General features: G+C 38.1%; 1 protein-coding gene across 10 annotated transcripts in view; it reads left to right on the forward strand.

Moving 5' to 3' along the window:
- SOX6 (SRY-box transcription factor 6) overlaps window positions 1-14859 on the forward strand; it is a 595827-nt gene that overhangs the window by 501315 nt on the left and 79653 nt on the right. For 9 of the 10 annotated variants that reach the window (XM_032426940.1, XM_032426941.1, XM_032426931.1 and 6 more), the window contains 2 exons: window positions 6371-6520; window positions 12030-12213. In XM_032426940.1, coding sequence (XP_032282831.1) covers window positions 6371-6520; window positions 12030-12213 — 334 coding nt within the window. The remainder of the gene's footprint in view (window positions 1-6370; window positions 6521-12029; window positions 12214-14859) is intronic. The other variant, XM_032426938.1, reaches the window with a different exon arrangement.

Below are 14859 nucleotides of genomic sequence, written 5' to 3' on the forward strand. Positions count from 1 at the left end.
TTTCTCTGCACCCCCCCCCCAACCAGTCTGTAATGACTTGTTACTGACATATTTTCTTCCCTGTGCTGAACAAGCACTAAGTCATGCTGCTTAATTACCCCTGTCTCCGTTCTACCTTCTCATAGCTTCACAGCTGAACTTGTCCAGCTTTATGGCATGCCTCGCTCGGTAGGCAGAGGAACGGTCATCAGCATTGTTTTGAGAAGGTAACAAAACCCAGGATGTCCCTGGAGAACTGAGCCAGGCTTGGGGCGTAGCGTTAGGAAGCATCAGTCAAGTAAATAATGACATTTCTGTAAAGATGCCCTCACCCACCCTGCTTGTTTCCTCCAACATCTCCAACTGCCACCCCCCCACTCCCACCCCGCCCCCAGTAGCGTGTGGTGCACAAGAACAGAATCTGAGTTAACCAGGGCGAGGGGTCTGGGGTTCTCAGATACTATGTGGGCCTACAGCAAGTGGGGTAAATATAAGGGTCGGGCTTGAAAGCTTTCAGTAGTGCCTATTGAATCTGTTTTTATAGAATAGCATTTTCCCTCCCTTCCTTACTTCATTATCCACCAATAGGCTAGTTGTATTTGAAGGAAAATGTTTTTTCTTTCTCTCTAGGCCAGATTCCGACAGGCCACTTTAAAATGCCCTTTCTAATTGAAATGACAAAACACAGGAGAATTTACTCCAAAGAGAATCCAGTGTGTGAAGCTGTGCCTGCTTTTTTACTGTTGGTTTCCATATACTGGAGCATACTGGTGCCAATTTAAAGCCCCTGTCAATTTCCATTTTTATCAAGTTCTCCTATTTCTACCTATACTCTGCATAGTTCCTTTTACTTTATCAGTCTATTAAATATGTGTCACTAGGGTATTTCGAGTGTCTTCTCTTATGGCTCAGAGATTGGCTGAAGAAGGGAGTTGTTTAGATCAAAATTGTGCCCCTTGCTCCTTCCAGGTGGCTGCTGGTACCATTAACTCTTTCCGTATTTGAGGACTGTGAAGTGCCATTTGAGAGAAAGTCGCTGCAAGACATCTGGAAATATAGTTTGCTATTTGAGAACTTGGAGCAGCAGCAACATCAGAATCTCTCTTCTCCTTGGACAATGATTCTTGTCTGGTGGCTGGGCACAGGAAGTGGGTTTCGTTACTATTCACTGTAAAGCTTACTTAAAGCACATGGGCTTTAAAGTGAGACTGACTCTAAAATAGATAATAATTCCCATTTTATATAATTATTTTGAAAACTAAATAAAATAATAAATGTAGGGACGCCTGGGTGGCTCAGTTGGTTGGGCAACTGCCTTCGGCTCGGGTCATGATCCCAGGGTCCTGGGATTGAGCCCCGCATCAGGCTCTCTGCTCGGCAGGAAGCCTGCTTCTCCCTCTCCCACTCCCCCTGCTTGTGTTCCCTCTCTCGCTGTCTCTCTCTCTCTCTCTCTGTCAATTAAATGGATAAATAAAATCTTTAAAAATAATAATAATAATAAATATAAAATACCTGACACAGAACCTGACCGAGTGCACAATGTATGTTTGTTGAATGAACACATGAATGAATGAGGGTGATGATTGAATGGCTGGATGAGTGGTTATGTGATTATGTGAAAATCGTATGATTATGAGAATACAGCCCTTGCACCTTTTTTTTCTATGGGGCTCTCCACTGGAGATCTTACATCATTTTATCATAGAAAGCAGGTATTTTATATATATATATCTGTATATTTCACATTATGTTAAGTATTAGGTACACTGTGACACTACTCATTATAATTTGACATGAATTTGGCTGCACTGGGGGTAAAGCAGGCCTCTCTTCCCAAGTGCTGTAGTGTTATAAAATGACTGACACAATACATTTTTTAGGTCCTGACCATAGACTAATGTATATAGTCCAAGACACTCAAGAATTTCACCATAAGGCTGAATTTGGTAGACCTATTGTTTTGTGTTGAATGTAAGTAGGCCTAGTTATTAAAGTATCACTAGGATCCGAATGCAAGATAGGTTTTTCTTTAAGGCTAGTCTCAGGACACAGAACTCTAGAAACAGTATTAGAGGTATATATTTATGGATTTGTGAGCTCTTCATAGGACTTTCTTAATCTAATTCATTTAAAAGATTGGTCAATGAGTTAGTGGTAAAGCATGGGAAAGATTCTAGGTGTCTTAGTTTTAGTTCATTGCTTTTTCTAGATCCTTCTTTTTTGAGGGTTAAAGTCTAAAATGATTAATGTGACCTATTAAGACTCTACCCCTCTCTGGCCTCTTCTTATGCCACTCCACCCTCACTCAATAGTCCCGCCACGTTGGCCCTTTTTGAGTTTCTTAAAATGTTACCTTCTTTTCTATCTCAGAGCCATAATGATCAGTGTTCTTTTTTCTGGAATGTTCTTTATAGCCTTTCCACCTGGATTATTCTTACTTAAAGTATTACTTCCTTAGAAAAGCTATTTTGATTCTCCAGACTATGTTAAATACCTTTGTTCGATGTTCTTTTGACATTCTGTATTTTTCTTTCTCAGCACTCAACCTAACCATAGTTCATAGTTACTGTCTAAGCATTTATTTAATATCAGTTATTCTTTCTAGCTCCATTAAGGCATGGGCTATTTCAGAGTTGCTTGCTGTTGCACCTCTGGTATTTAGCGTAATGTTTAGGTAATAGTAAGCATTTGATAAAGATTTGCCATTGAACAAATTCATCAATGCTGGAAATGTCCCTGCAGGGTACAATGGTTGGTTCATCATATAGTCATTTCTACTTTAAATGGTAATGTTGAAATGAGAGCTAGAGTGTTCTTCTAATACCAGTACTAACTAGTTATGCCGTCTTGAGCACGGCACTTCTCTTCTATAGTCCTCCACTCATCAGTAGAAGGAGGAGGTAAGACTAGACTAAATGATCTGGTAAGACCCTTTCAGTTCTGGGACTAAGTGTGGCATTTTTCAACGTACCAAAATCTTAGTACTGGCTACTTTATTAAACCTGAACTAATAATAATAAAGGTGGAATATTTTTAGCCATAAAATAGTAAAAGCATTTCTGAAAATGCTCCTATAAAATATGTGTGATTTTATAATTTTGAAAAAATATTTAGCTAGGCTCATTTTTTACATGTATGCACTGCATGTCTTTTATGTATCTTGGACAAAGAAACAATATCCCAAACAATTATTGAACATTTTTCAAAATTGAAATGGAAAAAATCTATATTTACAGAAATAGTCTTCACCAAAGTTTAAATGTTTGTGAGACTCTGGCTAAGCCTGTTACAAGCTTTACTACATCGTTGGTTTTATAAACCTCAACTGTGTTTGGAAATGAATGTTCATCATCATCATTGTGACTATGAACTATGATCTCAGAATCCTATGTGGAATGACACTTTTGTAAACCCTCATGCAGTAGTTTATCAGAGTTTAACCTTTCTCTTTCCCAAACCATTAGCCTGCAAAGGAGTTTTTGAACTAAAGCTATTTATTTGAATAACTCATATTTTATGTTCTTCCAAAAAAGGATGCCGTAGCATTTAGAGAAACTAAATAAGTAACTAGGCTGAGAAGAAAAATTGGTACTACCCCCTCAGTTGCTACTCAACAGTAGAATTTGTGTCAGAAAAATTTGAGACAGGTGACTGAAGCTAGCAGTTATCGAAAAGCTTTCTAGTTAACATTTTAACAAATGACTTCAAAAGATTAATGTCTTGTGAAACAGTGTGATTTAATTTGGGCTGGGTTTATTTTCCTTTTTTTTTTTTTAACTCAGGAGCATAAAATTATTCATCATATACGATAAATATCATCATATACCACTTCTGTTGCCTCATTTATAGAGAATATCTCTCCTTCCTAACATCCAGTGATTTTACATAGTATGTTAATTCAGAAAATATTGATTGCTTATCTTTTATTTGCAAGGCACTATTCTTGCTGCTAGGCATTCAAATAATCAGGTGGATCATGACTTCAGTAAGCTTATGGTCTATCCAGCATGATAAGACATATGTGTACAACTAAACACAGGTTTAAAAAAAGTGATAAGCACCACAAAAAAGGTGCACATCAAGTGTTCAGGATCTATCTTACATCTTCTCCAAAGCTATGTGCTTGTTCCAAGACTTTGAATCCTCCACAGTTTCTAACACAGAGACTTGCATATAGAACATATTCAGTTAATGTTAGCTTAGAAGATGAGCTGTCTGCGAAATCATTTGGTAAACCTGCACCTATTCAGTGAATGGCATTCTTTTTTTCTAGGTCAGATCTGAAGTCTTGAGTCTGAAGCATGGTACTTACATCTAAAATTATATATTTTGTTAGATAGGATGTGACAATTTTTACCTTCGTGAGCGCCTTCTATCTTTACATTGGGCTCTGTTTTCTGATTTTTATTTCAAGGCTTATTCTACTCCATCTTATCTGATATCCTACTGTCCAGTTGACCCAGCTCTGTAAGTGCTATGGTATGTGGCGATGCTGCTTCTTGCCACGACCAGTGATCACAGTTCACAGGGAACTCTGAGGAATCTCAGCATTTCTGGGGTCTTTCCTCTCTTAGGTACAAACCACTAGAAAGGGATATGAAATAAATGGTTTTCAAAGCTTTAGAGGAAGCAATTAATATTATTTCTAAAAAGCAAAAAACAACTGTATTGTTCAATCTGAAGGCTTTCTGAGTTTAGTCAGCTTTTTAAAAAACAGATTTGTTCCCAAGGATTTGTTTTTCTGTGTCTTTCACTAGTTGAAGTTCCCTGGAGGAGTCAAAATTGAGTAAAATTGACTTTCTTCTGATCTTGTGAATTATTGAGGGAAAATGAAGGCATAAATGATACCTAAGGACTCTTGCCTCTCTCAGATTTGATGACTCTTTAATACTCAGTAGGAGGGCATATTGGTCACGACACCAGATACTGTGTGGCCGACGCTTTTTCAGCTCTCAACCATCTTCACTCCATTCAGTATAAAACTTTTCTTCAGTGGTTTTATCCAAGCAGAAAAATTTCAGAAGCTTCACTTGTCCCCCCTTTGGAGATACCTGGCTGAATTTCAAAGGAAAAGGATACCACAGAGTAAAAAGGAAACAGAAGAGGTAGCCTTTTCTCCCCAAGTCCTAGCAGTTTGACTGACTCTTACTTGTGAATTTTTCTTGCCACTGAGTCATTGCACATACAGAATTATGAAACTTTAATTTCTTTAGAGGCTTGTTATATTAGAAAAATTGTTCCAAAGAAAGCAACAATCATGACATAAGCACATCTGGCTCTTGCAAATTATTCTTTATTAAGCTTTCATTTAATTACATGTGCTGAAAGGTCTGTTTTTGATTACTGTAATTTTTTTTATTTGTCCATCTGAATGATAGTAATGCTGGAAATTACATACAAACCACCTGTTTTTTTCCCTTACTAATATGGCAAAGTTTGAGCTATTTTCCCTGTGGTTGATGAACTAGGAAGCTTTCTATTTATTATGATAGAAATATGACTATCAAGGTAATGGCTTAATCCTGATTATAAGAAGAAAAGAAAATATTTGAATGGAGTTTCCAAGCATTAAATAGTGTGAAGATTGAGGTATCTGAATTCTGGTTAACCATAGCAGATTAACACATTCATTTATTACCAATTTCACCCAAAAGCGAATAAATCAACAGTTAAGGATTTAACATCCTGTGCTAGGAAAAAAGAAGCTTTATTTCATTTCATTTCATTTCATTTCATTTCATTCCATTTCATTTCATTTCATTTCATTTTTTGGTCAAGAATCTGGCTATATTATCTTGAGGATTATGTTATATGCTGTCTAGAAATAAGACCTCAAGAAAACAGTGACTGCTGTTGAGCCTCGGGGATCTTGAGGGCAGCATTCTTATCATCCAGAAGGATCAGCATCCCCAAGAGAAGCTTGGTCAGTATTGAATAAGAACAATGTTCTTCCAGGAATCCCTAGGAAAGTTCAGATTCGTTAGTTAGTTCATGAATATTAAAATTATATGAATGGACATACTGACATTTGAAGAACTTCTTATAACAATTTTAGGCACTAGAAAGAATCATAGAAACCATTTAGTCAAATTCCTTTTTGTACCGAAGAAACTGAGTTCTAGAGCACCCAAACCCTTTGTTCAGGTTCATAGAGTTATTGCTAGAAGGACCAGGAACAGGACAATGGCTCTCATGCTAGTACCCTTTCTTTATATTATTTGGTCTCTCTTATTTCCTCTTTAAAAAATAGTGAAAGAGAAATTGTAAGGCTGTCAGAGAAATAGTTATCTAACAATACGGTAAGTTTTTGTTTTGTTTTGTTTTGTTTTGTTTGCGAAACTCAATTTCAGCTGCCTTTAAAAAGATAATGTTTGTCTTCCCTGTTTTGCAGCAGCTCTATGCCGCTCAGCTGGCCAGCATGCAGGTGTCACCTGGAGCAAAGATGCCATCAGCTCCACAGCCACCAAACCCAGCAGGGGCAGTCTCACCTACCGGGATAAAAAATGAAAAGAGAGGGACCAGCCCTGTAACTCAAGTTAAGGTACTTGCTTTGCAGGATTGTGAAAACAGTTTGGAAAACAGCGTCACAAGAAAAGTAGTGAACCAGGCTGGGGTGGGAATAAACAGCAGGAAGCAGAGCAGCATAAAGGAACCCCAAATGCTCCTCTTTATGGTAGATTTCATGATTGAGCACTGAGAAACAGGTGTTTCCCTCTTGATGACAATAGTGCCATATTGTGAGATCTTTACCTAAATCTGCAAATTCACTTCTCAGGAGCTTTTCCGCTTTGGATTCTGGCTTTTATTTTTTAATGTTCACTGGCATGAGTGGCCATGGTTTTATTTCTAGTCTTTGTCATGGACTTGTGACACTTTCTCTCGAAGTTCCTTAAACAGGTGGGAGCCAACTTATAGTACCAGAACAGGAGGTTCTCAAAACTTTAGATTTTAAAAAAAGGGGACAGAAAAGAATCTACTGCTGAATTTCATATGGTTTGTTGATAAAGGTCTCTCCTTCAAGAATAGTTAATGTGGGCTCTGAGGAATGAGTGGTGTCATTATCTATTCATCCTTTGATGCCAGGTAGTTGTGAGAGGATAAACAGGCTCTTCCAAGTTATGGCTGGGACATTGATAGATGCCTCTCCTCACTAATTTTCAGTGCCTTAAAACGTGGCACCCAGGAAGTATTTGGCGACAGAGGGAAATGGGTGATATGCTCCAACTTTGTGCTGCAGCTGGTACCTATAGGTGGTGCTGGTTGGTTTTTATAATATAGTTCAGAGAAACAATTGTTTTGTATCATTCACTTGCCCACTTAGAGGGATAGGCTAAGCACAGAGGTATTACTGCAATGTGCCCAGAGTACTACCTTTGGAGAAAATTTGCAGTTATTAAATTTTCACAAGGGAAACATCTAAGACCAACAAAACAACATCAAATGCTGCAAAACCCCTGAAATTGTTTTATTTTCTATAATGTGCAGATAGGAATTAATTTAATGCTGCCCATGCTTTAGATTCTCCAAAGAAATAGATGAACATTTACGCTTTGTTGTTAGAAAATTGAGGTATGACAATAGGCAGCTTACATTTAATAAGGTAGCGTGACTTATGGAAACAGGCTATCTATTTTGTGTTCCAAAAGTTTCTGTTTGTGAATAAGAGTCAGAACACTACAACTCAAACCAAAGCACTTTGTTTAATTATAGTTGTTAGAATATGGACATATCAAACATTATTGACTTGAGGTATTGAATATTAGATATTTAACGTGAAAAAGTCATTTTATAAGTGAGCTGGCCAAATGGAACTGCACCAAACCAAGCCTTTACTAGATGAGTAAAATGTTCCCTGGTTAAATTCAAGTTTACATCTGCTTTTACCATTCCAGCTTTGTGGGCCAACTGAGTTTTATTACTCACTTGACCGCATGCAAATTCTTAGGGAGTTCTCTATATAATTTGACTTGACTATATTTTATGTTAATAACAAAGGAAACATTCTTTATACTTATTATATTGTTTATTGTATGTGTGGGTAAAAATATATAGATCAAGGCATAAAGCAAATGTTTTAAATTAAAAAAAATAGCTGCTACCTATTATTGAAGAAGTTCTGAGAATAATCTCATGAATTGGTAATTGCAAGGATTATGGTCACTAAAATATGATTCTCTCTGTAATCATTGCTTTCCCTCTGTATGTAACGTGACCACATGACATAGGGCATAGCTTGCTGAAGGTAACAAAATTAAACATAGATGGTCTTATATACCTTCTTTCCCTCAGAATTTTTATCTACTATAATTATCAACATCAGAACTTAGAATGGTTTTTGTTGTTGTTGTTGTTCAAATTTCGGTTCTACCGCTTTTACCATCTGTGTCACTTTGGGCAAGTTACTTAACTTCTTTCAGCCTTAGTTTTCTGCTCGGAAAAATGGGAGTTAATATTATGAGTCTTAAATCCTCTAGCAGATAGTATTCACTCCATAATGTAAGTATAGTAACTGTGATGATGGTGATCTGATGGTAATAAAGAAGATGATGGTGGTGTTGGTGGTAGTGGTTGTAATGGAAATATCCAGTTGTATGCCAAGAGAGAGCCTAACTGAATACCTAGAGGATTTCCATGTTCAGCTACAGTGGAGGAACCGGGATCAGATTTAGTCTCCCAGCTTAAGCAACTAAAACATAGGACAAAATATATAAAACAATGATTCTCAGACATTTGCAATAGGAATATAGGACAGTGATTCCTGAGAGAAGAGAAACAAGTGAGGCAAGTACTATGATTATTCCAGCTTACTGTCTAGAGGTAGTTTCTAGGTCATAGTGCAAGGAGGGCTACCCACATGGAACATGGTGGGCTCCCTGAGTAGAGACATAGAGTTCAGAGTTTTGGGATGCCAGGGTAGGTAGAATTTGTGAGGTAGAGTACCAGAGAGGAGAGAGCTGCACAGAGAGAGAGAGTACTGAAAATCTGTAGAAGATTCCCCTGTATTTAGCTGAATATTGATCAGCATATGCATATGAGGAAACTCTGAGGCCAGGGGAGAATACCAGATGTAGCAGGCAAAGCAATTGCAAGGTTCACAAAGGACTGAGAGGGGTTTGTTTTCCCATCAGCCAGAGTGGAAAGATCTCCTGACATACGGGGTATCAAGTAGTGTTGCCCAAAGGGTGTTACCTCAGTAATGGGGCCAAATTACCCCTAGATTAATGGCTTCTCTGAACCTACCTCACAAGCTTAAAAGCGAGCCTAGAAAGGACCAAATTTTTCTGTGTCTCAGAAGAAAGTCCACAAGTATTTGAAAGAATACACGAACTCCAACACCCAGCAATGTAAAATTCATAGTGTGTAGCATCCGTTCAGTAATTACCAGGCTTTTGTAGAAGCAAGAGAATATGAATAATAATGAGAAGAAAAGTCGATCAATAGAAACAGACCCCAAGATGGCACAGATGATAGAATTAGTCGTTAAGACAGTAAAAACAGCTACTACAGGGTCAGCCAACTATAGCCAAATGAAGAGGTAGGCAAATCTTCCTCCTAAAAAACACCCACGAAATTTCTGTCAGGCCAGGGCATGCCGTGAGAACCAATATCGGGCCTGCCATGGTGAAAAAGAATTGGTAGATGCTTCCCATGCCCAGTGGCATTGTTGGCAGAAGTTGCAATCATTGAATTATAAAAATAAATAATTGGGGTATAGTCAAAGCTGAAAAAAATAGATGCTATAAGCTCTGTATATTTAAGAAGATAGAGGAAAACATGAGCATTATAAGGCAAGGCGTGGAACACATCCATGGAATGTCTGGAGATGAGAAATATAGTTTGTGAGTTGAAAAGTATACTGGACTAGTACTGATGGGATTAGACATCAGAGAAGGAAAGATTAGTGAACTTGATGACAGAATGATGAAACTATCCAAAATGAAGTACATAGAAAGAAGCCTGTCAGTACTGTGGGACATCAGCTGGCCTAATGTATGCACCCAGAGCCTCAGAAGGAAAAGGAAGGAACAGAAAAATATATTTGAGGACGTAATGGCTGAAAATTTTCCAACTTTGAAGAACAGTCTGAACTCAGATACCTAAGAACCTCAGTGAACCCCAAATAAAAGAAACATGGAGAAAACTATATACCTAGCATATAAATAACTATTATTTAGATAGGAGTAAAGGAACTAATTAGTCTAAATATCCTTTGAGTGCAGAGTAAAGAGAAGTAAATTGTAATCAAGCACGGAAGACTTTTTTTAAAGATTTATTTATTTATTTATTTATTTGACAGAGAGAGACACAGCGAGAGAGGGAACACAAGCAGGGGGAGTGGGAGAGAGAGAAGCAGGCTTCCTGTGGAGCAGGGAGCCCGATGCGGGGCTCGATCCCAGGACCCTGGGATCATGACCTGAGCCGAAGGCAGACGCTTGATAACTGAGCCACCCAGGTGCCCCTCAGAAGACATTTTTGACATGCATAATGATGCAGTCGTGTTTCCTGAGACCCCCTCCTGTGTCTAGATATAGACAAATGTACATTGCAACAGAGATGTGCCAGATTATCTATTTCCTACCAAGAAAAAAAATTTCACTACATTATGAAATGACTTATTTTCTCTGATAGTTTAATAGAAAAGGGACCTGGGATTTGGAGTCCAGTAAACTGGAATTCACATGTTGTCCTTCCATGTATGGCTTTGAACAATGATTTTATCACTCTGACCCTTCCTTCTTTGTGAATTTAGAATAATACTGCCCAACCTGATAGACTTACTGCTAGTTAAATGAGCTAATATACGTGAAAATGTCTAGCACAATCCTTGGTGTATATACTGGCTTTTTGTGAGTGTTGTTTCTATTTTCTCTTTCTAATCATCCTCCTGAGTAGCCTTTTCTGGCATCTCTTTTTGTCCCCCCCTTAAACAATGACCATGATACTAGGGGAGACCTTAGAGATCAGGTAGGATCAGGCTCTCTTCCCAAAGGGGAGGAGGATGTTCTGTTTCCAAGCTCTATTGTGTTTTAAAAAATGACATTAAAAAAATTCTCCATGCCTTCTCAGAAGCAAAAGAGAAATTAACACTTGCTGACAATTTTATTGTAGAACACAATAATATAGATCTTAAAACTGAACATTTAAATGAATATGTTTATATTACAACTAAATTTCTAAAATGATGGGCATGTTGTTATATGTGTTTAATGACAGGATAAATGAGACAAAATAAAGGCAAGGAGTTTAGCTTTCAAGCTCCTGGTTACACTAGAGTTACAAGTCAGATACTTGAATACTGTGCCCAGTATAGAAGAACAGGCATCTTAAAATAGACATTCTGTAAATATACACAGCAAAGAATTTTATAAAGAGACATCACTTTAGACACGAAAAATAAATTACATATAGCATGGTATGTAAAACATAATTATAATGTGTGCTTGCTCTTTGCAAAAATTAATTTTAAACCTGAATAGAGACCAGAATATAGACCATGAGGAGTGTCCACACCCAGAAAGCCACATAGAAACCATGCTGTGGCATGTGGCTCCCTGGGCAGAGGCCCAGGAGAGAAGAAGCCGGTGTTTCCATTTTTAAAGTACTTGCAATTGTTTGATTTAAAATATATATTAAAAAATTAGCTGCAGAGCCTATTTATAGTTGCAGGAACTTTTCAGAGAGAATAACACAAAAGCACTACAGAGCTGCTGAAATTTTAAATAATTCTTTGTAAATGCCCTAGGTTAATTTAGATCCTTGAAAACACATTAGGAAATTAAGCTGTAATGTGAGCTAATTCAGATTTTAATTTGGCAAAAAGAATGATCCAACTACACAGTTAATGTAAATAGAAGCATAACACAGGGAAATTAATGAGGTTTCCTTCCGATGAATCTTCAAGGAGGTAGATAATTAGCTTCTTTTGTTATTATTGTAGGAGAATGTGGCATTGTCTCTGAGGTGTAAAATAACTGTGGCTTACTAAGTGATAATGTGCTTCATTTGTCTTTTTTTTTTTTTTAATAATTATTTATGTTAAACTCTTGTAGGATGAAGCAGCAGCACAGCCGCTAAATCTCTCTTCCAGACCCAAGACAGCCGAGCCTGTGAAGTCCCCAACATCTCCCACCCAGAGCCTCTTCCCAGCCAGCAAAACCAGCCCCGTTAATCTGCCTAACAAAAGCAGCATCCCCAGCCCCATTGGAGGAAGCTTGGGAAGAGGATCCTCTTTAGGTAAATGGAAATGTCAACAACAGGAAGAGATTTATGAATTAGGTAAAAGAAAGCAAACCTGTCCAGTGATGACTGATCCCTGTTTCCAAAGTGTTCCTTCGTCCAAGAAAAAAAAAAAAAGAAGTAAAAGTAAAATCCTTTCTACTGAAACAAAACTCCTTTCGGTGTCTTGGGTGGTTAGAACTTTTGGAAAAGGTCATAATATAAATCCTGCTGGGATGGGTTCTTTAGAGACTGCTGAGTTAGATCCAGTAAATCAGAGACTTGGGGATTTCTGTGTTTGGTTAATGCTTTGCCACTGAAGTAACTCTAGGCAGACAAGAGCCTCCAAGGGGCTAAAGGGACCTGGCCTCCAAGCTGCCTGCCAAAAGTCCAAAATTTCTTTGAAGTTTTATATTTTCTTTTTAAAATGTATGTGAATTTTACATCTTATCCCATATTAGCTTTGCATTAAAACAAATGTGAATGACACACTTCAATGACATAGTATGAAATAAAATTGATATCTGATAAGATATGTCATAATGATCTTCGGGCTTCTTACACTCTCTGATACGGTGCCAAGTATCTCTAGGGACGTTCATACCCCAGTGAGAAGTAAAGAGGGAAAACATGGGTTTTGGCATCAGACGCACTTGGACTCAGAGCCTTCACATACTCGCTATGTGACCCTGGGAAAGTTATTTAATATTTTTGAACTCAGTTTCCTAATCTCTTAGAGGGGAATATTATTACCTAGCTCATAGGTTGTTATGAGAATCCGGAGAGAAAAATGCATATAAAATGCCTAACCCAGTCTCTGGCACCTAGAAGGCATATGATTAAAAAAAAACTAGACTGAACCAATACCACCACATTTACATATACACGTGGAATAGAACAATAAACGTGAAAGCATTTGTCGGTAGCAGAGTGCCAAGGAAGTATTAACATGTTGTTACTAAGCCTCTTAATTTTCATATAAGACACAGAGATAACAAGGGATTGGGGACTGAGAACTATGTTTCTTCACCACATTACCTTTCTTGCCTTATTGAGTCCTGGAGCCTGAAATGCTTATTATAATAAACAAAATAGTATGTAAGTGTAGCCATTTACAGTTGAAAAGCGTTTTTGCCTATCTTATCTCATTTGATTTTTCACAATCATCTTATGACGTAGTGCATTATTACCCTCATCGTATGATGAAGTAAAATGATTCTTACAGGTAAAACAGCTTGCCCAAGGCCATGTAGCCATTAATAAGTAAAGCCAAGACTGCAATCTGGGTCCTCTCGCCTGAGTTATATAAACTCGGTGCTCTCTTTTGTGAACTCACAGTTGGAGTGTTTGCTGCACTGTGTTGGGTTTAAGTGAATCTTCTGATGGTGAGATATACCCCTTCCTCGTTAAAATTTGGGACATTAGGATCCATACAGCAGCCTATTCTCATTTTGAGTCTGGATGCCTCTGCAGGGGGCCGGGAGGTTTTCACTCCAAGTCAGTGATACTCATGTGGGAGAGAGAAGTGAATCATTTCCAGTATGTGAATATGGTTGCTAGATTGTTGGAAGTTGTGAGATAAGAAAAAAAGCCAACTTAAGGATAAATAATAGGCTTGATCTTGAAATAGCTTTATTGGCCTTCTCATTATCCAGTTCTGAATTTTGTTTGGAAAGTGTTTGCTATCCTGGGCATTATGAGGGACAAAGATGACAACTCACAGGCCCTGCTCTTACGGAGTATATACTTGAGCAGGGCATATTTCTTAGATCATAAGCTAGAAATGGGCCGAAGGAATCACAATTTTGTCCAGACGGTATTGGATAGAAATGTTCTGTTTGGTTTTTATCAGAAAAGCTCCAGAGCAAAAGCTAAGAGGTTTTCTATATCCTAAGAAGCGATTGTTTGACTGTTAAACAATTTACTCTAGAAAGCCTTGGGAATTCTTTCTAAACTCATGCATATGCACGTGCACTGCACACACACACACACACACACACACACACACACATGCATGGTGTGGACTTGACTCTGGCCTGGTTTCCTCTGTCCTGTCTGAGGTGTATGTGTGTGCATACACATACATGTGCCATGAAATGTTCATACCAGGATACAAACAAAGGGATCACATTAAACTTTACCACAGGAGCTGAAATCGATCACTCAGCAAGCAATTGCCTTCTTTCAGTCTAAAAATGGGAAAAGCTTATGTAAAGTATTAATTTTAACCTACAGTAAAATGCAAGATATGGAAGAGAATTGGTCAGCTTAATTTTATTTTTTTTCCCTCTGAGTTGTATGGAATATAACGAAAGTAAATATTTATTCTCACTTTATTTGAAGCTTTGTACTGATGTGAAAACGATTCCCACACATACAGCCTCCCTATCAGGAAGACAGGGAGCTGAGAGCCGTAGGTGTTCGGCTGGGGGTAGGGAATGGGTTGTCATTCTCTTGGTAAATAACTGAGGCAGCATGATGAGTAGAATGCTTCATTAACCAGCCAGTGATTGGGGAACGCAGAGTGCAGTGTATTCCTTCCCGCCCCCTCTCTCCTGCAGTGGACATATGAACACACGGATAAAGCTGTCACCGTAGTACACATGTAGCCTCCCCGAATTTTTTCTGCTAGGCCAGAACCAGCTTTCCTGTATTAGTATACCC

This window comes from Phoca vitulina, unplaced genomic scaffold (genome assembly GCF_004348235.1).
Source record: "Phoca vitulina isolate PV1807 unplaced genomic scaffold, GSC_HSeal_1.0 scaffold36, whole genome shotgun sequence".
Classification (NCBI taxonomy): Eukaryota; Metazoa; Chordata; class Mammalia; order Carnivora; family Phocidae; genus Phoca; species Phoca vitulina.